This window comes from Dysidea avara, chromosome 3 (assembly GCF_963678975.1).
Source record: "Dysidea avara chromosome 3, odDysAvar1.4, whole genome shotgun sequence".
In the NCBI taxonomy this organism is placed as follows: Eukaryota; Metazoa; Porifera; class Demospongiae; order Dictyoceratida; family Dysideidae; genus Dysidea; species Dysidea avara.
Genome location: NC_089274.1, coordinates 7,991,430 through 8,013,109, shown reverse-complemented (window position 1 = coordinate 8,013,109; position 21,680 = coordinate 7,991,430). Strand labels below are relative to the sequence as shown.

Genomic DNA, 21,680 nt, shown 5'->3' with positions numbered 1-21,680 from the left:
TAATCATACTCCATGAATGACTTCTGAAATTATATATGCCATTAAGGTAAAAGATAAAGCTAAGCGTAAGGCAGTACACACAAAGGATCCTGATAATATTATTTTGTTAGTTACAAGAAAATTAAAAATCAGCTGAAGTTTTCTATTCGGTAGGCAAAATTGGCTTGTCTTAACTCATTATTAAAATAATCATGCAAGTCACCACAACTTGCTTCTCAGAGTTTAATCATGTTTTTGGACAAAGAACCTCTCATACTGTAAATCTGTTGAAAGCAAGAATGTTTCACTAGACAATCTTAATGATTTCTATAAAGTGTTGCTATTTCTGACCATCAACCAGCTGCCACTGATAGTTGAACTTTACCACCTGACTCTAATACTGATAAGTTTTGTTTTTGTCCAATTGAAGTTTCTGATGTAGTTACACAATTACAACATTTGGATGTTTGTAAGTCTACAGGATCAGATGGTCTTTCTGCACTATTTCTAAAGGAGGTAGCTGTAGAGATAGCTGAACCCTTAACAACTATTTATAGTAAGTCACTTCATTCTGAAGTTGTACCATCTGTTTGGAAGAAATCTAACCAGTGCATAAGGGAAGTGATGAAAATGATCCCACCAACTTTTGTCCAATATCTGTAGTGCCCATTGTGGCTAAAGTGTTAGAAAAATTTATTGCTGCATGCTATTGATGCGATTGTTAACTCTTTGATGGTAACACTGTTCCATGGCGTAAGGGGCATAACATTTATGTAAACTAGAAACAGCAGTGGCCTAGGACACTACCCTGTGGTATACCCCCAGGACTGGACCCCACTGTGAGAAAGAGCCACCACTCCCGATCAATCACTGAGATAACTAGCAAACCACCATGATGAAATACCGCAAGCATTCAAACAGTGGAGACGCTGTAACAAGATCACATGATCTAGGCCTTTCATAAGTCAAGGAAAACAGCACAAACTACTGCCCCACTATCCAAATTTTGCTGATGATCCTTGTCTCTTATCTGTTGTGGTGATAGTTATGAGCATGTTCAGAGTATGTTATGTGATGATTTAATTCAGTTATTGAGGTGGATTACGAGCAGCAAAATAAAGTTTAATGTGGCTAAGTCAAGTGCTATGTGGTTTGGAGTACATGGACGAGAGTGTGCTGCCGATGTTCCTGCAGTACCTGGATGACGTTTCTTTTGAAGGCTGTTGCCCAGCAGAAGTATTTGGGGGTGGTGATTGACCAAAAGTTTACATGGAAATTTCAGGTTGCCAAAGTTTATAAGATGGCTTATTACCTGTATTTAATTAACTGTCATCAGAAGGAGCTTCCAGTACATATTTTACAGATGCTGGTGGATTCCTTGGTTCTATCACAAGTGAATTATGCTCTTCCCTCCACTGAGTCAGCATTTGATTAGTCAGTTGCACCATCTTGACAATAGAGCTGCCCGTGTTGTGTTTGGCTTCCAAAAACATAATCATGTTTCTGTACACTGTTCCAGACTTGGATGGCTACCAATTGTATCTACCATTCAATACCAAACTTTACTAGCAAGTCAAGTCATTAAGTCTAAGTCCTTGAAATTAGGTTAGGACAATCCAAAGGCTGCAGCACATGTTGCTGTCAGACCTTCAGTGCTGGTCACTGTAAAGCGTTAATAATAACAATGCATAAACAATATCTTAAGGATCATTGCTTATTATTAAATCCAAATATCCACTTTGGAACTCAACACTGCTATTGTACCAGAACTCCACCTAGTTTTGCCAGCATTTATCGTTATAAATTATCTTCTTCAAAGAAATTTTTCAGGACAGGCAACTACGTGGTAGAATAGTCTATCAGTCTACCCCATTTGATTTCATGAACTGTTTGTTTCTTTGATTTCTGGTTAACTATTTTTTGCACAATTTCTTCCTTGTTTCATTTTTGTTTGTTTACCAATTATATTGTATTGTCTTGCTTTTTGTGTGTGTATGTTGTACTATGCATGTGTATATAATTGTTGTTGTTATATATGTTGTATATGTAACACTCCAGCATGGAAGACCAAATGCTATGAGTATAATTAACAATCTATCAATCAATCCTAAAAGAATGCCATCATAATACATATATTACATTAACAAACAGTGCTATCTGCTATAAAAATTGTCAATTAAGTGTTGGGTAGTTTTGGTATGCTCCCTGGAGCTACAGGAGTACTAAGTCAACACATATTAGTTTTAAACCATTTTCATGTTCTAAACATCCTGAAATTTTTTGACACTTTCCAGTCTCAGTACAACCATGCATGCCCAAATTTTATGCTTGCCTCCTTACAGCTTTCCATACAATTGTATATATTATGTGAGTTGCGTAAATACAATAAAATAAACACATGTTATAGCTAAAACATTTGTTTGATAAGTGTCATTAGCATACAGCCACAGATGCTACAATTCTGTCACATAGCTATTTCGCTTAGTGACAACCTCAACATCATCACCAGGTATCCATATATACCTACCATTATTGGTAGGTTTAATTCCAGCCAGAAGATGTAACAGTGTAACAAATCGGTGGCATATCATGGCAATAAATTGGATCAGAACTATGATGGCAAAGACGATCAAGAAAAATAAACTGAAAGCACGCTTTGGCAGATTATATTTCTCTAATTTCCTGAATGTCAAACTATAAAGGAATGCTATCCACATGACATTTGCTAGGAGTAACACCAGCAAGACGTAATTGCGAAGTTCTTTCAAGTCATCTTTGACCTCTCTAACTTTGCCCAGATTTGAAGACTCTGGTTTAAGTTTTTGATTAGCCAACTTCTTCCAAAATTTATGCTCTTTGGCATCATTTTCACCTCCCTTAAATAAATCTACCCGATCTACTTTGTCCATCCGTACTCTGGTCTTGTTGATGCGAATCTCCACTACATCAAAAAAACACAAATATTTAATGATATATACTAATACTGTTGTTCACCATATGTGACCGGATTTTGGAAAAACGATCCAAATCGCACATTAGAAGTTTCGAGATAAACAGTTTTAAAGAATTCACGCCAGCGTAACTCTCCAAGGATAGCAAGCACGCGTATGAAATTTACACAAAAGATGTATCAATCTATTACCTTTCAGGCCACTTCCAGTACTTGTAGCTGCTTGTAGAGTTTCCCATCAAATAAGATAGAAAATCTGAGCAGTTGGACGAGCAAAGTAGTATCACGAGTGCTCACAAAGGGGTGGAGGGTGGGCAAGGGTTAGACCTCAAAATGGAGGCAGACCATGATTGGAGTCCAGAGACGAGATTACAGGGCTGTGCTGGCTCCTTAGTGGCTGATATGTAGCAAAATCCACAGAAAAAACGTCCTCCCAACATTATCAGGCTGTCCACCAGTAAATCACTGGTTCTTGCCAAGCCAGGTCCTTCACAAGGCCTAAAACCGCCACTCGAGCTCTACACACCATCCAGAAAAGATGCCTGTTGAAACCAGCCTCGGGTAGTTTGAGCAGTACTGAGTGTCTAACTACTAGTACAATAGTGTAGCTATCCGCTGGCCGTGTTAGTTTGATTTTGCCCGATGTGCGATTTGGATCAGTTTTGTAAAATCTGATCACATATACAGTAGTGGCTACAGTAGATCTATAGGGGGAGAATTTTTCCCTATATAGAAAAATCAGTGGTACCAAAATCACTACACCATTACACTGCCAATTAAGGGGAGTTGTGACTGTTGGCTTTGTACTGCACCAGGTATATCAACCTATTGCCTGGTGATATTGTACCTTTCATTATTGTTTAAGGTTACCGTATTTATAGTAGGGCTGAGAAACTGTGAAATTTTGCTACTTTCATGATTGTAGGATACAATATATCACGATTATGATAACTATCACGATGTTGACTTCAAATGCATCAATAGCATTGTATATGCACAACTTTGCATAATTTATTTAGGTGTACAACTGTGGGTAGTTACAGTTTAATACAAACATTATAATGAATAACAGCATCCTTAGAAATTCAACAGTTTTAATTTAATTAACTAATACAATTTATTCACACAATGAATTGTCACACAAACGTAGGCTTGTTTTCCTTACACAACAGTATGTGTCATCATTTTGAATTTACTAATACATGTTTGAATGTGATGTCACAATGTCACAATTATCTTTAATACACATCAACATCAGAAACAATCACAACTAATCCCACGATCAATATAATCTCCCAGCCTTAATTTATATATAAGAAGTACACAGAAAAAGAATTTTCAACTAGAGTAGGGCACATCGATAAAAAGTACTGAAACAAGCTGGAGTAATGCACGATATTAATTCACAGTAAAACAATAAGAAGTGTTATATCCCTACTATGCATTTCCATTATGGTATCTTGAGCACAGTAGGGATATAACACTTTTTATTGTTTTACTGTGATTTAATATCATGGACTACTCCAACTTGTTTCAGTACTTTTTATCGATGTGCTATGGTCCCTACTCTAGTTGAAAATTCCAAATTTTTCTGTGTACTTGTCTGTAAACTTTTTTTTGTTTGTAAATAATGATTATGACTGATGAACCCATGCATACCACATCTGAAATGGCGCCACACGCCCCAATTATCATCTGAAAAGTGAAATATTCATTATGCTTCGTTGCCAGCTATGTTCAACCTTTATGCAGCATTTCGAATCAAGAACTGTTCGAAAAGTACCTCTGCAATCCACGCATACCGAAAGAAAGAAATGGTACCACACGCCCCAGTTATATTAATTATTGTCTGAAAAGTGGAGTATCCATTACACTTCATTGCTGGCTATGCTCAACCCGTTACACAGCAGTATGAATCAAGAACTGTTTGAAAGCACCTCTGATATCAAAATAGCCACTATGACAAATACGGATGATTTCCATTATGAAGGGAAGCCATCACGTGCTATCACCAAATCGACACTTTTCGCTGTCAGCAAAGATGAATGGGACACAAAGGAGGACACTGGTAAGTCCATGAAGAATGTATTGTACATACTGTGGTATGCCAAAAGGCACCTGTCGGGCCGAAGTGACGTCAAACAGTGAAAAAATCAAGCCCATAGCCTTAGCTGTTATCGAGTTACGCTTGTCTGAAGGCATCAGTCAGTCAGTCAGTTACTCACTCAGTAGAAAATTCCGTTAAATACATTATTTTTAAAATTCCGTAGCAACTTGTTGAAAGCATTTTGGGTCAATCTGAAAGCTTGTTTGGGCTTAGTTTCACCTAACCAATACTGCCTGATCATCATTAGGGGAAATTGAGGCTGTTTTTTGGGTGATATTATTTCGTGGGCCACGCCTACTCCTTTGTGGTCCCTACTATACACTACTATCGTAGTGTATGATAGTGGCTTGTGCTAGTGCAGCAGGGCAAGTATTGCCACCTACCACTATGTTTGATACTAAGAAAGTGTGACACACCTGGACAGTTATGGAAATTCCAGGCACTAGATATGGCTGCAGCAACAAAGGGTAGATAACTACTGTATCATGATCACTTTCTTAAGAATGCAGTGAGTGCACACCCTTTTTGTTGTTGACACAGTACTCATTACCAACCTAAAGAAATCTGCCTTGACAGAGAGAATAAAGTGATAATGCTGTGCCACCACACACAACCCAGTCATTAGACTGTTCATTTTTTGTTAATAAAGGCATGATGGAGAGCAGTGTGCCATGCTTTTCTTCAGAGCATCTTGGAAAAATGGTGATGAAGTTTACTCTCTTTCTGCAGGCGTGGCTGAAGGCAGTTACACCTGCAAATGTTTCAATACATGTGGATTGTACCCAATGAATCATACAGTCATCAAAGTTATGCCCTTGCATCCAGGAGCAGCCCTAACCCATGCAGCATTAGTACTGAGCAAGCTAGATCAAATTCTAATTCATCTGCAAGCACCAGCAATAAAAACCTTGAAGAACAAACCACAGCATCTGTCCAAAACCGTTTTACTATTGAGCAAGAAGAATTGTACAAGAGACGTTTTAAAGAAGGATTTGACTTGTTGTATATTGACTTAAATGGCTTAAACTCTACCATGTCCAATCAACAACCTACCAGACAATAATTCAGTCATTGCTCAGTTTTCAGATGGAGATTCAACTGCATTTATTGATAGATGATCTCAATTGCTACACCTACAATAATTCTACCCACAACTGAAGCTACTATCTCATCAAAGTCTGCCAGCAGTACACCTCAAACATTGGAGCCCCAAATCCATCGCTATCTCAGTCAATACTATCAGAATTCTTGGTGTATCCCAAGACAAACTGCTGTGCCACAAAAATCACTGCCTCGTGCAAGTCTACTTACCAGTGATGATATCTTAGAAGAGAAGGAGAATACAGAAAATAAGAGGAAAAAGAATCAGAGAAGAAAGAATCATGAAGAACAAAAAAAAGCTTTAAAAAGCTGCAGAGAAATATCAGAAAAAATTGTAGCAGCACCACCACAAAGGAGCAACCATAAGAAGATTCCTACAGTAAAGGCTCAAGATTCAGCCAACAGACTACCAGAGTTACAGCTATTGAGGGTACTGTTCCTGCAGAACCACAGAGCAAATGGAAATTGATTGTGAAACAACTGATTCTAATGTACGTTGCATGGCAGGATGATGCGTTGGATGGAGATGGAGCAGAATGGATATTTGCAAGCGTGGCAAGTGGATTGTGTGGAGTATGTTATAGAAGAAAGCATTCAGCAGTTTTACTCCTCCTGCATTGAAAGGTACACTGTATGAGTTGAAACATTATTGTATAGAGCTGTTGTCTGTATTAATTATTTATACTAAGTATAGCTTGCATATAACATACAGAATTTCTTGAAACTTGGTAGGATATAACATCAAATTGCATGACTTGTGTGACGATAAGGCAGAGCTTTTGCTTACACAAAAATTACAATGGTGGTTGATAAGTAAAGGACAACAATATGCAGTGGTGATCAATATTGATTGTTTACCTGGTCTCAGTTTAGTGCACATAGCTTATAGATGGAGTGACTCATGTGTGTCAGACCAATTTTAGGTGAGTGCTGAAGATGGTGGTGAAAACTATGTTCCAATCGTGAGTTATAAGGTGATGGACCATAATTAGCTACTTAAGCTAATCAAAAAATTACAAAATAGATTATATACAAAATATCTAACATTAGAAAACTTTAACAAATGAAATTGCTATGCAAAATAAATTGTGCTGCTATGGTGCATTTCATTGATTAAATGAACACTTATCATGAGTTTAGCACCTGGTTTTTAGAGGTATCAGCTTTTTTGAAATTCTTGCTCAAATGAGCTATTGGATTCTTTTGATAAATAGCCAATTCAGTTTCTGAACTGTAGTAGTCAAGTAATAAAATTATCTAAAATATCAGTTTCCATACTTTAAAGATAATGTCAATACAAGCCACTACAAGAATTTTTGGAGAGTTTCACACAGTACTACATAAGTAGATACAATATGACAGTATTGTACATAAAGGTTTGGGATTTTCTGGCCAAAATATCACCATAAAACCAACCTCACAATACCTTCATGGTGCTTTGACAGTATTGGTTAGTAGAGCTGGGCGATATACCAGTATGTATCATTAGAGAAGGTATTTTAATGATATCGTTATCATACCGGAAGAATTTAGAAAATACCACCATACTGTCTATAGAGCTGATTCATAACATCATCCTGTTATTTCCTGCCTTTACCAATATGAAGATACTTTACATGAAAGATAATTTTCTAATTGCATTAAAGTCATTTTCATCAAAGTCATTTTAGCATGTTTCATCAACTCTCTATCACACTTTCCAAAAGAAAGTTCATTTGACAATAATTTCAACCCATACCGTAGCATGTATTTGTACCATGATATTTTCTATAATACCGTACTGGCTTTGACAAATTTCATACCACCCAGCTCTATTGGTTAAGTATAACCAAGCCAAAAAAGTGCCTTCAATATGACCTGAAACACTTCCAATAGGTTGCTACAAAATTTAAAAATTAAGTGGAATTTCTACTGACTGCATGATGATGCCTTCAGACAAGCATAACTCAATAATGGCTAAATATACAGGCTTGATTTTTTCACTGTTTGACATCACTTCAGCCTGACAGGTTCCTTTTGGCATACCACAGTACATACAATGTATACTTCATGGACTTGCGTACCTGTGTTCTCCTTTGTGTCCCATTTATCTTTGCTGATAGTGCAAGCCGTCAATTCATGCATGATGGCTTCCCTACATTTGTACTGGGAATCATCCGAGTAACATAGCTGAAAACGAAGTATAATGGCCACTTCACTACATAACTGATGGTTGGGGTGCACATTCAGATGAAAACAATAAACCTGGCACCATTCTTTGTGGTATATGCGGATTCACCAGTCATATCATTTCTTAAGTAATAAACAAGTAAAAGGAAAAATTAAGCTTGATTAAAGATTAAAGACATAAAAAGTAGTGAAACAAAGGAGGTCACCTACCCCTGAAGATATACTGGTGGACATTTAATTCCTACTTCAGTCATGGGTTAGGGTTTATAGACTGAAGTAGGGATGTCCACTAGTATATCTTCAAGTGTAGGCGACCGTTAAAGTGTTACGTGTTTTGGTTCATCACCTCTCCTATATGTAACACTCCCTTCCCCAATAGTTCACTAAACCTGGTTCGTTAAATTCCATGACCATGGCCCTATATTTTTTACTTATCTGCCATTCACAATATTATACTTTACTACATACACCCCTTTGGCCTATTATTAGTATACTTAAAAACAAGCATGGCTGGACTTGAGGCAACCAACTATCATGTAAGGATTCATTGTGTAACAACAAAAATCACTTACAATTTGATGGATATTGCAAATACCGCAGACCCAACTTTAACTGTTTGAGGTGAGCTATACAACAAGACAGGCACAATCAATACATCAGTCCTGTAGAGTGGATATGGATACACACAAAAAGTTACACAAGTACTCAATTTCTATTACCTCTCCACCATTATACTATCTCTCAAGAGTTCATACTATAAAAGATTGAGAGAGAGTGTGTTTGCATTGCAGCCTGTACAAAATCACTGAGTAAAGTTTCATCTTTAAATCAAGTTAAATCTTTATGGGTGATAGGTGAAGCCTTTGTACACTACTGAATAGACAAAGGTGTCAACTGTCTAATTTAACATGGTGATTTTGCTGAATGTGCTCCAGTTAGACACTCTTCCTCACTATTTTATATTACAAACTCTAAGGAACTTTGTTTTGTACTTTAAATAAAAATGGGTGGGTGACGTTTAAACAATATCAATTAACAATATGCCCTTCTTAAGTCCATCTTTGTGCTGCTGATCGATGTGCTCGCTATGATAGAAGAGGAAAAGAAGTGTACAATATAGGGCTTCTGCTGAGGAGTGTTATGCCTCTTTTAAAATTTGTTGTATCAGTAGATGGTGCATTATGGCATGAGGCTGTAATACTTTTGTGCTAAGCTGTAAAAGTTATTTGGGGGAAAGAGCTATATGTGAGGTGTTGAGCTGGATCAGGGCACAACTGTCATTTGCTGCCATCCAAGCTATGCACTTAGGCCTGTGTTTGAGAGGATCACAGGTGAGTTGAAGATCTGGTACAGGAGTTGATGATGGGGCTGGTCTCCCAGCTGTTATGCCTGTCATTCTCTAAGTGATTTAAGTAGAACTGACTTTTTCAGTAAAATTATGTGTCTCAAGTGATGACCTTTTTGATTTACTGTTTTGTTTTATTGGTTAAAAACATATTTTTAATATCACAGCTAGCAATCCACTAGTATACCCCAATTATGCAAGCATAAATTTGAGGGTAATAGAGCGGTTGCATAAATAATCACACTAGAAGCGCTTAGAAAAATGTGTGACAAGAATCCATTGCCACAATGCATAAAAATTGCGTATTCGATTCTACTGCCACAATGCAAATATGGATACCTTAGCCACTACAGTGTTACATTCACCTATTATAAGGTATTAATACTAGAAGGATAAGAGCGCAGCTAGTCTGGTTTCTGAAACTACAATAGAATTCTACTTTTTGCTAGCGTGCTTAAGAAGCCAGATGCCTATTCACGTTTACCATTGTGCTAAATTTTTTTCTGACACAGTTATGAAGAAGGAAAGCTTAGCCTCGCCATACCAACTTTCAGGTTGACCTGTTTTGAACATGTGTGGGCAAATACACGTTATTTTGCCATGTAGCCACAAAGCAGACCAGCTATGCTCTCACTATTCTAGTATGTTAGTACCTGATAACAGATGATTATCAATACCGATGTAGTTTCACTGTTAGTCACTCTACCATAGAAGGAAAATGAAGTACTCAATTTTCTCAGCACCTGGCTGTACTAATGCCACATGTTTTGCCGCACCAGTGATATCACATGCAACCGCTCTATAGAATAGTAAAAGTATTACCGACATAGCCCCCAAAATTAGCAAAACCATGCACTTTTTCATAAAACCACAAACTTTCCACATTAATAGTTCTCCTCATAACATCATGTAATTCTAGATATAGTGCCATTGCAAATCTGACCTTTTTGGTCATTTTTATACAGAAAATTTATCACTTCTGTCTATAACTCCCTGAGACTATTTTCTACCAAAAAGGTATATAAAGTGAAAATGTAAAAGATTAGAACTGCAACCTAAAGTAACTGCAAGGAGGTATTATACGTACCAGCTGAATTGCGCCTGTAAGGCATTTGGCAACAATTTTCTGATTATTCAAAATTCTTTATGGATGAAGGTATGTATTGCCTTACACATGAATTTACACCTTCATGTACCTCTTCTTGTAATTCCCATTTTTCTTAAATGTTTTTCGGTAAGGCCTTTCAAATTTTCAACATCTTCATCAGTAGAGTATCCTTCTGATTCAAACAGCTCTTCATATTGTGGAAGCTTTAGATTTCTTAGCCACTGTGCAACATCTTCCTATAGTAGTAAATACATTTTATTACTATATGATATGCTTTAACTGCACCCTCAGAGTCTGTACTTACAGGAACATTAGTTTCAATATCTGGGGTGGGTAATTTATTCACTTCCTTTTCCAACTTTAGCTGAAAACCTCTTTTTTCAATCCCGATAGCCTCAAAGTCCTGAAAAAGGAGTAAACATTTATGATGCAGAACAGCAATTGCAACAGTAACAATTTGGACATTCAAGATTCAGTTTTGTAAGGCAAAAGTGTAGGAAACCCACATGCCTGTTTAGTTATATATATATATATATATATAGCAAACTGTCAGTCAAACTGTTAATATGATTTTTTCAACTTTTCTCAATGTTATGGGATGCTATATTACCTTACAGCTTCCATTTAGAGCTCAACCCTTAAACATATTACAAGCACTGAAAATGCATTTTCCAGTAAACTAAATTTTATGCATGTTAAACAAACTTTGATAGTGCAAGGGCTGTTAAAGCCTACCTAAACCAAAACAGCCAAGGAATAAAATAATATGGTGAGTCATGACTGGTCCAGTGAGCAAAATAGTTGTAATATTGGCAGGCAGGTAACTTGGAATGCAATCATCATGGCTATTTGTCTGTGGGATAGACAGGAATACACTGTAGCTTAACTTTTCCTTACATCGGTGCCTTTAACACACCAGGAAGAACAAACAAAAGTATGTCAATTTAAAGCAACGATGTTTGAGGTTCCAAATGATGAGCATTTAAGTTTGTTTGTGTCCCATATAAGTACATACTTTGAATGGTGAGTAAAAAGTTCAACTTAAAAAAGTGTATGCAAAAAAATAGCCAGAAAGAAAAAATCTATACTGCCAGCTGGATGTGAACCCACAACCTCTTGCATGCAGGTACCACCTAGAATATAGCTAGGTTTTCAACATGCTGTAGAGAATGAATGGAAGCACACACATACACACTGTTGCAATACAAAACCCAACATGAGCACACACTTCACTTTATGCATTAATCATGTTAATATGCACAGAGAATGGCAGCAGCATGATGGATGGACAGACAGACAGAATTTCAGCTCTAACAAAACAGTCAGGTCACATAATTGTTTACCTGTTCTATTAGAGCTGCTGACTGTTCACAATATGGCCTATTATCATGCTAGCATTATGCTTGATGGTGGGTACCTTTGGTTGTAATACCTTAGTGACCATTGGTAGTTCACACGCTTTTATTGTTATAGCAATATGGACTACTTTTCATGTGATATGCATTGCTGGCTGACAATCGCCACAAATGTTATGCAAAACATCACCACTACCTGCAATTGATACATGAACTTACCTCCGTGGTCATCATTGCAACAAAGTCCATTTCAGTGTATCCTTCTTTTTCAAAGTTGTCTGCATAAAATTTCTGACAAACAAAGCACACACAAAAATCAATTATATTATGGATAATGGTATCCAGCCAAGCTATGAAGAAAAGGGTGCGGCCTTCAATAGCCTGGGTGTAAAAGTTGTGAAATCAAAGATGGCGGCCAAGAAATGGCTGCGATGATGCTACCGCCATCTTTGATTTCACTAGGGTTAGGCGATATTGACAATTTCCTCCCACAGTTATTGTGGAACTTATTATCACGATTATTTCAAATATCATGGTATATTGTAATGAACTACAGCAAGTACAATTAAAAACGGTTTACTCATTATATTTGCATGGGTGAACTTAAATTTGCTTACTAGCTACCACAACTGCAAGGAGTTTGGAAAAACTAGCCTAACTTAGGCCAACAGTTGTAAATTCCTTGTTTCCCATCCTAGCCAGACAAAAAAATTACCATGCGGGCGAGCAGCTATTATTTATTATTTAATATCAAGGGTAATGAAGGGAGCCCATTAACTCCAAATTGCTTTATTTTTCCTCTTAAATTCAGGAGAGCTAGATTCAAGGTTAGTTGTATTGTGAAAGATTTTACCAAGATTCAAACCTCTACAAGGTTAGATTTGAAGTATCACAGTGTTTCCAGAAAGGAATTTATGTATAGAGCTGCTAGTTTGCCATGCTTGTGGTGACACGTGCTAGCTAGTACTGTACTTACTAGCCTGACTCTGTACCATCAACTTTAACAGTACAAATTTTCCAAATGTTTCACACATTAATAACAGATTAAGAATGGGACTCGTGTTGATGTGCATCTCCAATGGCTACTTGAAGAGATTCATTGCTGTGATAGTTGCTACACGAAAGACTTCGAATACAATAATATATGTCACGTGTTACATATGCGCATGCATGTATCCTAATATATGTTACATCTCCCTTGTTGAGTATGCAATCGTACAGTTACAATAAATACGTGCATTTAAAATGTGTGTGCATGTCAGAGTTCAATAGTTTGTGTCAGTGTACCTTGCTGGCTTCCGAATTGTTCTCTGTGATCTGCGGAGTTATAAAGGGGGTGAAGGTACACTGTTTTGTCCTGCTGGTATTTCAGTCTCAGTGGCGTCAGCTTCATCACTAATACTGGCATCCTCTAGCCAGTCATCACAGCTGTGATCAGCTTGGTAGTGCCGTTTTGCATTCAGGCTACTAGGTGCTGGTTTTAGGTGCCGTCGGTTTCGTCGGTAACTTTGTCCTCCTGGAGTATTAACTATGTATGAGCTAGGCCCATCTTGACTGATGGCAATAACTGTTGCTGGTTCCATTTCCCTTTTGCTCTCATCATCGCTCTGTCTCCCACCGCTAATGGTCTTAGAGTTGCCGTGTGGCGGTCATAGTAATATTTTTGCTGTGTTTTCCTTTGTCTGAGTTCCTTATGTACAGCCTGTGGGTTGATGAGTTTTGGTTACAATAGTTTGGTTGTGGTTGGAAGCAGGGTCTTTGTCCTTCAGCCCATGAGCCTTTGTGCGGGTGATCCTAATGTGTCTGAGATGGGGGTATTTTGATATTCAAGTAGAGCTAAATATGGGTCCCGATTGTCTAGAATGGCTTTCTTAATCAGGTTTTTTGCTGTTTGGACTGCTTTATCTGCCATGCCATTGGACTGTGGGTAATGTGGACTTGCTGTTTGGTGCTCGAATCCATATTCTCGTGAGAGCTGTTTGAACATTGTACTAGAAAATTGTGGACCATTGTCTGTTATCAGTTTGTGTGGGACTCCATGTCTGGAGAACTGCGATTAGCAATGTGTAACAATTTGCTTGCTAGTGGTGCCGTTTTGGAGCAAGTTGATTTCAATAAAGCCTGAGTAATAATCAACCATAACTAGATACTTCTGGTTGTTGATTTCAAACAGGTCTGCACCAACTTGAGACCATGGCCTGGTTGGGATTTCATGTGCTATCATTGGTTCCTTTGTATTGCTTCGTTGGTGAGTACTGCAGATATGGCAGTTTGCAACGGTGTCTTGAATTTGGGCAGCCATCCCAGGCCAAAACATTACATCTCTGGCTCTTCTTTTGCATTTTTCCACCCCTAAGTGTGAGCTGTGAATATTGCATAACATTTCTTGCTGCATGCTGTTGGGAATTATAACTTTTTCACCTTTGAATATGATGTCATTGCAGACTGATAATTCGTCACGATAGTTCCTGACCAGTAAGGTAAGCATTTTTCTGGTACCTGTTGCTTTGTCTCTGGCCAACCTGTGGCAATCACTGATGCTAGTTTTTGTAGATGTGGGTCTTTTTTGGTTTCTTCTTTCAGTTGGTGTAACTTTGTATTGGAAATTGGCAGAGTTTGTAAAATGTTGATGTCAAATTCCTCTTCTATTGATTCTTCACACTCTGGTATGTATGCTCTTGATAGTATATCAGCTAAAACAAGTTCTTTGCCTGGCCAGTAGGTGACATTGAGTGAGTATTTTTGTGAGGTCATTATCATTTTCTGCAGTCTTAGTGGTGCTTGGTGGAGAGGTTTCTTTAGAATTGCTTCAAGAGGTTTGTGGTCACTTTCTATCTCAACATTAGGCATGCCATAAATGTAGTCGTGGAATTTTGTGCATCCGAATACTACAGTGAACAATTCTTTCTCAATCTGAGCGTATCGTTGTTGAGTGTCTGTAAGGGCTCTTGAAGCATATGCTATAGGATGGTTGTTTTGGAGAAGGACGGCACCCGGACCCTTGGAGCTGGCATCGACTGATAGTTTGACTGGCTGGCTGGGATTGAAGTAAGCAAGGACAGGAGCACTGCTGGCTAAATGTTTTAATGTTGAAAAACTTTGCAAATGTTCTTGGTGCCACTGCCATTCTGCATCCTTTTCTAGCAATGCTCTGAGAGGTGCTGCAGTCTGGGAGAGGTTGGGAATGAATTTGGCAAGATATGTGAGCATGCCGAGGAAACGTTTTAGAGCTTCTCTGCTCATTGGAGGTATCATTTCACTAATTGCTTGTGTTTTCTTGGGATCTGGTTTCAATCCGTCTTTAGTCAGGACATGTCCCAGGTAAGCGATTTCTTGTTTCTTAAATTGGCACTTAGTTTTGTTCAATTTCAGGTTTCGTAGGCGAGCTCTGTCAAGGACTTTAATTAGTCTAGAATCATGTTTGGCCTCGTTTGTTCCCCATACCAAAATGTCATCAACTACAACTTCTACACCTTCAATGTCTTCAAACATTTCACTACTTTTTGCTGCTTGGATCCCTACTTCATTTTAAAATTAATATCGTACAGTACGGTAGTACTGTATAGTAGGGATCATGCAGAACTGGGCTTTTCCAGCCAAAAATATCACCCTAAAACCAGCCTCAATTTCCCTTCATGACAACTTGGCAGTATTGGTTAGGTAGCCAAGCCCAAAAATGTCTTCAGACCAAGCCCAAAAATGTCTTCAAACCAACCCCAAATCCCTCCAAAAAGTTTCTATGGAATTTTAAAAATTTTCTATTCAACAGAATTTTATTTTGACTTCACAATGGATATAGCTACGGACTTGATTTCTTCACTGTTCAATGTGGCTTCATCCCGAAATATGCCTTATCACCAACCCCAGTATATACAAATACACACATCATGGTTTCCTTTGTACCCGGTTCTTTTTGCTGACAATGCAAGGTGTTCATTTATTTACAAAATATTCGCAATAGTGCCTTAGTGGCTTCCTGCTAATAATTTCTCGACTCTCTGTGCTGGCTTGTACATTAGTTTCTCATGTGTTTGAATGTAACTGATTGTTCCAGACAATTGGTGTAAGATAAGAACTCATTTTTAGCAAAGTAGAACAGGTAGGTGTTGATTAGTTGGCATGGTTTAATCGCTTGGATTTCTTTACAGGTATTTCATTCTATGAACACTGGCTAATTGTTTGTTTCTTGTGTGTTTGAGTTCAATTGACTGTACCAGATGATGAATGGATAAGAACTCATTCTTAGCAAAGTAGAACAAGCACGTTCTGATTAGTCTTATGTGTTTGAGTTCAACTGACTGTTCCAGACAATGGGTGGATAAGAACTACTGCCCTTCTCACCGTCCCTAGTGGGATAGCACTCACAGAGAATTAGTATCTTACCAAAGCAGAACAGGGACATGCTGATTATAGTTTGCACGGTTTTATTGCTATCGTTTCTTAACGCACTGCTTTGCTGTGTACGTCAGTTCTTTGTACTAAAGTATTTTATTCTATGAACCCTGATGTACTGGCCTGTATGCCCAGATTGGTTGCTTAGGGCACATGACCTGCAATGCTGACCAATGTATCTTGTACATGCAAGTTACCATCCAGAGCTATTAAGCCATTGTTTGATCAAGCTGTCAGAATTGTAATATCTTGCTCATCAGCACAGAATTTTCAATGCTTGCTCCTCAGAACTGTGGGATCTGTCAGATCTGTTAAACTAATTAATTTAACTAATAATTAATGCATGTGAGAGTGTGATTGCCTTGCCAGGGCTCCAGCTGCTTTAAAATTTCTTGGTACCCCTGCATCTAGGCCTCTTATATATTTCCTACACACTTGTCTTAAACCATGAGGCATATAAATCAATCAATTAAATCAATTGTTATAGGCTATCAGTACACCAATCTATGTGCAAATGACAATTTATGTTAAACAAAATAATTGATGGTGCCTTCTTCGACTGACTTGCCATAGCTACATCAATTCATCTTTATGAAACAAACTAGTTACGTAGGTTGATCACCAGTTCTATAAAAAGAACCGAAACAAGAATAAGAAAAATTAGGAATTTTAAACTAGAATAGGGATCAACTAGAATATGGTGCACCAAAGAAAGTACTGAAACAAGTTTGAGTTAGTGTAATGACAACAAATTACTGCAATACAAAAAGAAGTGAATATCCCTACTGTGCATTTCAATTACGGAATCTCCACAGCACAGTATGGATATTCACTTCTTTTTGTGTTGCAGTAATTTGCTGTCATAATATACTAACTCAAACTTGTTTCGGTACTTTTTATTGGTGCACTATATTCTAGCTGATCCCTACTCTGGTTTAAAACTCCTATTTTTCTTATACTTGTACTAGTAAAGCTATAGGAATAGAAGAATAATAGACTAATCATAAGAAAGTCAAACAAACCTATGAGTGCAACTATGAAATGACATTTAATATAGCTACCAACTAAACAGAAGAATATTTATAATCAAAACATCAAACAAGTGAGTACAACAAGGAATTTCTCAGTAGTACAATGGATAATTTTATCTGCATAACATGGTATACCATACCTATGTAGCTGCCAATACTGCCACTTCATTATACAGTATGATCTGGCTTTCAAATGTAATTATGCATTACTACTTCTATTACCACAAAACTACATAACTTACGTCACATTTTGTTTCACGCAGCCATTCCTTCACTTCGGGACGTAGCTCTACATAAGGATGTAAGTCATCCACAATGTGGTCTGTAAAATCGTAAGGAGGAATGAGCTCAATAGGATCAGTACTAGGTCTTCTTTTAATGCATCTCCGAAGCAATCCAACAAACTTATGCCATAAACCAATGAAGTAATCAATCCAGTTTTGTGATTTAATGTCTTTGGGATTTGCTTCCTCTCTAGTACCCCACTTTTCATTGTTGATATTGCAAACAGAGTAGATTATTAAAAACAAATAAGCAGATGGTAAACAAATCCAGTACCAGAACATATGAAACACACAATAGAATTCACTGATGTGGAAAACTCCAGCTATAACAAATATTAGAATTATTGTACTAGTGAAGACAGCACTGATGTCCACCGGAAATTGAAAATTGCTTACAGTATCGTTTTGATGTTTATAAGGATTTCCATCGACAACAGAATTAATTGAGTTTGTAACAATTCCTGAAATGACCACCGCCATTATTATGGAAAATATGAAAGTTAAAAACTTAGCCACCATTAGTTGGGTCTTCTCTGTAGCATACAAACACAATGCACCAAATGACACGCTGACTATGCTCAACACCACAACCAGAGCTATGTCATCTAAATGTACATGAACAGCCTTTAACCCAATAACAATCAGTATGATTACAGTAGCAGGAGATATCAAGGTTGAAAACACTATTAACAACTGGTAAAACATATACAGTATGGTGACAGAGTCATTGTTTTTGGTAATACTTGTAGAATTGCCAATCACCAATGATATGTTTGCCAAAGTTGAGGTTATCCATCTTCGACGCTGCTTATACAATTCTTCAAAAGATTCTGGACAATAAGTTCTGTCTTGTGATACAGCTGAGTACTCTAATCGCCATCCCTTCTGAATCAGTAGCGTACACAACCATCTATCTTCTCCCATGTCTTTGGTTATGAAGTCATAGCCATTTTCTACACTAGTGCCAAAGGTATCCAATACTTGTTCTAAAGCACTAATCCTAAACACACTAAAACATCCTGGACAACAAAGCACGGTCCCCAGGATATGCTCAGCTGCTTTTTGGAGCCAGTGACCAATGGCATAGTCAAATATTTGGTACCAAACAACTGGGCCACTTCCCAGCGGATGTGTCCTAGCACACACTGCACCAACCCCATCATCACGGGCAAGAATATCAAGAAGGGCTATCACAGAGCCATCGGTAAAATCAATATCAGCATCAGTGGTAAGAATAAAAGCTTTCTCTTTCATAATATCTGCATTGTCTTTTTTCATTCGATAGTTAATGATATAATTCATATACATTACTTGGCTCCACCGCTTTTTTCTTTTGACTTTACTGTTGTCTTTTAAATGAATGTAGAAGGGCATCTCATTTCCTTCGAGTTCATATCTTAATTGTATTCCATAAGGTGTTATAAGTTTAAGCTTATTATCTGGCTTAATACCAAGAGTACTTTCAAGCAAGCCAAGCAGCTGCATAACCCATTTATTAATGTGCTCGTCACTACATGCATTATCAAAGAAGATGTGAGATTCATATTTGTGATTTCTTTTATTCTGCTCGGCAATAGACATAGCAATGCGATTGATGGACTTCAACAGTTGCTTCATCTCAACTTCATTTTCATGGTACATTGTAGAGCAGATAAAAACATAATTATTTTTGGAAAGTTGACTAATCCTTTGCTGAATGACATTGTTGTACTTTGAAGAATATCCAGTTATTGCAGTTTTCCTGTTTAACACCAAATGCTGTTCCAGAAAGACACTGTTGTAACGTGGCATCCAAAACAAATCTGCGTCATTAGTTAAAACATTGTCAGAGTTTTGAAATATGTGATAGCTGAATGCTAAATATTGTGAAATCCAAAGCAAGGAAGCTACTACCAGAACAAACCATTCGATTTTCCAGTCAACCAAGTACTCACCAACAAACGGAAACACCCCATCTATTTCTACACACCACCCAAATGATATCGGTGTGGAGAGCAGCATTGGAATAAGAAATGCCCATGACTGTAAGGCACTAGCAATCCACGCAAAAACAAAGGCTACAAAACTAACCAGTACATGTGTTAGAAATGTGCTCAGTTCATGACCATGCCAAACAAAATTATGAGAATGTAATGTGGTGATATTAAAATCCAATATAAGACTTGCATAGAAGTAAGACACAATTGGAATAAGAAATATTCGTAAAGTACTGGTCAATAAACCTACAGGAAAGAACAGAACATGTAATTAGCCACTAATATGACCTATAGTAAACTTATGAGTTGCTAAAGTCATCACAACAGCAGAAACCAGTTTACCATCAAATTATATAATATTAAAACCTTGCTGCTTGCATATCAGGCACGTATACACAGTCAGTTAACTTGCTTTATAAAGGTATCTTGAAACATGCTTGTATGGTTGGTTTTTATATTATAACTCATTGATATTTAAACAGATTTCTATTACCAAAGGTTTGTAATAGTAATAATAACTTTACAGTGCATGGCATGGTACAAATACAGTAAACAGATGGGTAGTTATATAATCTAATCCAAAACAGCCAAGCTGTAAAAAAAGTGTGCGGCCCTCAAAAAGGCTATGGTGAAAAAGATGTGAAATCCAAGGTGGCGGCCAAGAAATGGCTGTGATGGTAGGTTAATGGTAAAAATTTTAATAATGACAATTCAGGTGAATTTTGTGCCAAGACCAAGTGGCACAAAAATTCACCTGAATTGTTGTTATTAAAATTTTTACCATTAACCTACCATCACAGCCATTTCTTGGCCGCCACCTTGGATTTCACATCTTTTTCACCATAGCCTTTTTGAGGGCCACACACTTTTTTTACAGCTTGGCTGTTTTGGATTAGATTTCATTTCTTTTTGTATTTGTATACCCCAAAGCCGGCCATATTGGGACTTTTTTAACCTATCTTTTTTTCTTTACCACAGGAAGAAGAAAAGATGAAATAGACGTACTTTAAATATTTTATCAGTAAATGTACAAATTATATATATATAATACATATATTGATTACAGAAATCTCCATGGTAGTTTCTTTGTAACTGAACACTCTACAAGGTGACTTCTTCTAATTGCTCTCTCTACAGGGTGAATTGTTTGTAGCTGAACGATCTACAAGGTAACTTCTTCTAGCTGATCTCTCTACAGGGTGATTTATTTGTAGCTGAATTCTGTACAGGTGATTTGTTTGCAGCTGAGCTCTTTACAGAATGGTTTCTTTGTAGCTGAACGATCTACAAGGTAACTTCTTCTAGCTGATCTTTCTACAGGGCAATTTGTTTGTGGCAGAATTTTATACAGGGTGATTTCTTTGCAGCTGAATTCTCTACATGGTGGTTTCTTTGTAGATGAACTCTCTACAAGGTAACTTTTCTAGCTGATGTCTCTACAAGGTCACTAGTTTGTAGCTGAACTCTCTACATGGTGGTTTCTTTGTAACTGAACTTTCTACAAGGTGACTTCTTCTAGCTGATCTTTCTACAGGGTGATTTGTTTGTAGCTGAACTCACTACAAGGTAACTTCTTCTAGCTGATCTCTCTACAGGGAGATTTGTTTGTAGCTGAACTCTCTACAAGATAACTTCTTCTAGCTGATCTCTCTATAGGGTGATTTGTTTGTAGCTGAACTCTCTACAGGTGATTTGTTTGCAGCTGAATTCTCTACATGATGGTTTCTTTGTAGCTGAACTGTCTACAAGGTAACTTCTTCTAGCTGAACTATCTCTTTCCGTAGTTGAACTCCCTACAAGGTAACTTCTTCTAGCTGATCTATCTACAGAATAAATTGTTTGTTACTGAACTCTCTACAGGGTGATTTCTGTGTAGCTGATCT

At 37.4% G+C, this 21,680-nt stretch overlaps 1 protein-coding gene across 2 annotated transcripts in view; it reads right to left on the bottom strand.

Moving 5' to 3' along the window:
* Positions 1 to 2,319: 2,319 nt before the first annotated feature.
* The window catches only part of LOC136249206 (chitin synthase chs-2-like), a 32,473-nt gene continuing 13,112 nt past the window's right edge, over positions 2,320 to 21,680 (bottom strand). Inside the window, exons 3-8 of one of the 2 annotated variants that reach the window (XM_066041160.1) lie at positions 17,780 to 20,043; positions 12,334 to 12,405; positions 11,064 to 11,162; positions 10,848 to 10,995; positions 8,879 to 8,932; positions 2,320 to 2,920 (exon numbers count right to left, since the gene is read on the bottom strand). In XM_066041160.1, coding sequence (XP_065897232.1) covers positions 2,433 to 2,920; positions 8,879 to 8,932; positions 10,848 to 10,995; positions 11,064 to 11,162; positions 12,334 to 12,405; positions 17,780 to 20,043 — 3,125 coding nt within the window. In that variant the 3' untranslated portion in view covers positions 2,320 to 2,432. The remainder of the gene's footprint in view (positions 2,921 to 8,878; positions 8,933 to 10,847; positions 10,996 to 11,063; positions 11,163 to 12,333; positions 12,406 to 17,779; positions 20,044 to 21,680) is intronic. The other variant, XM_066041161.1, reaches the window with a different exon arrangement.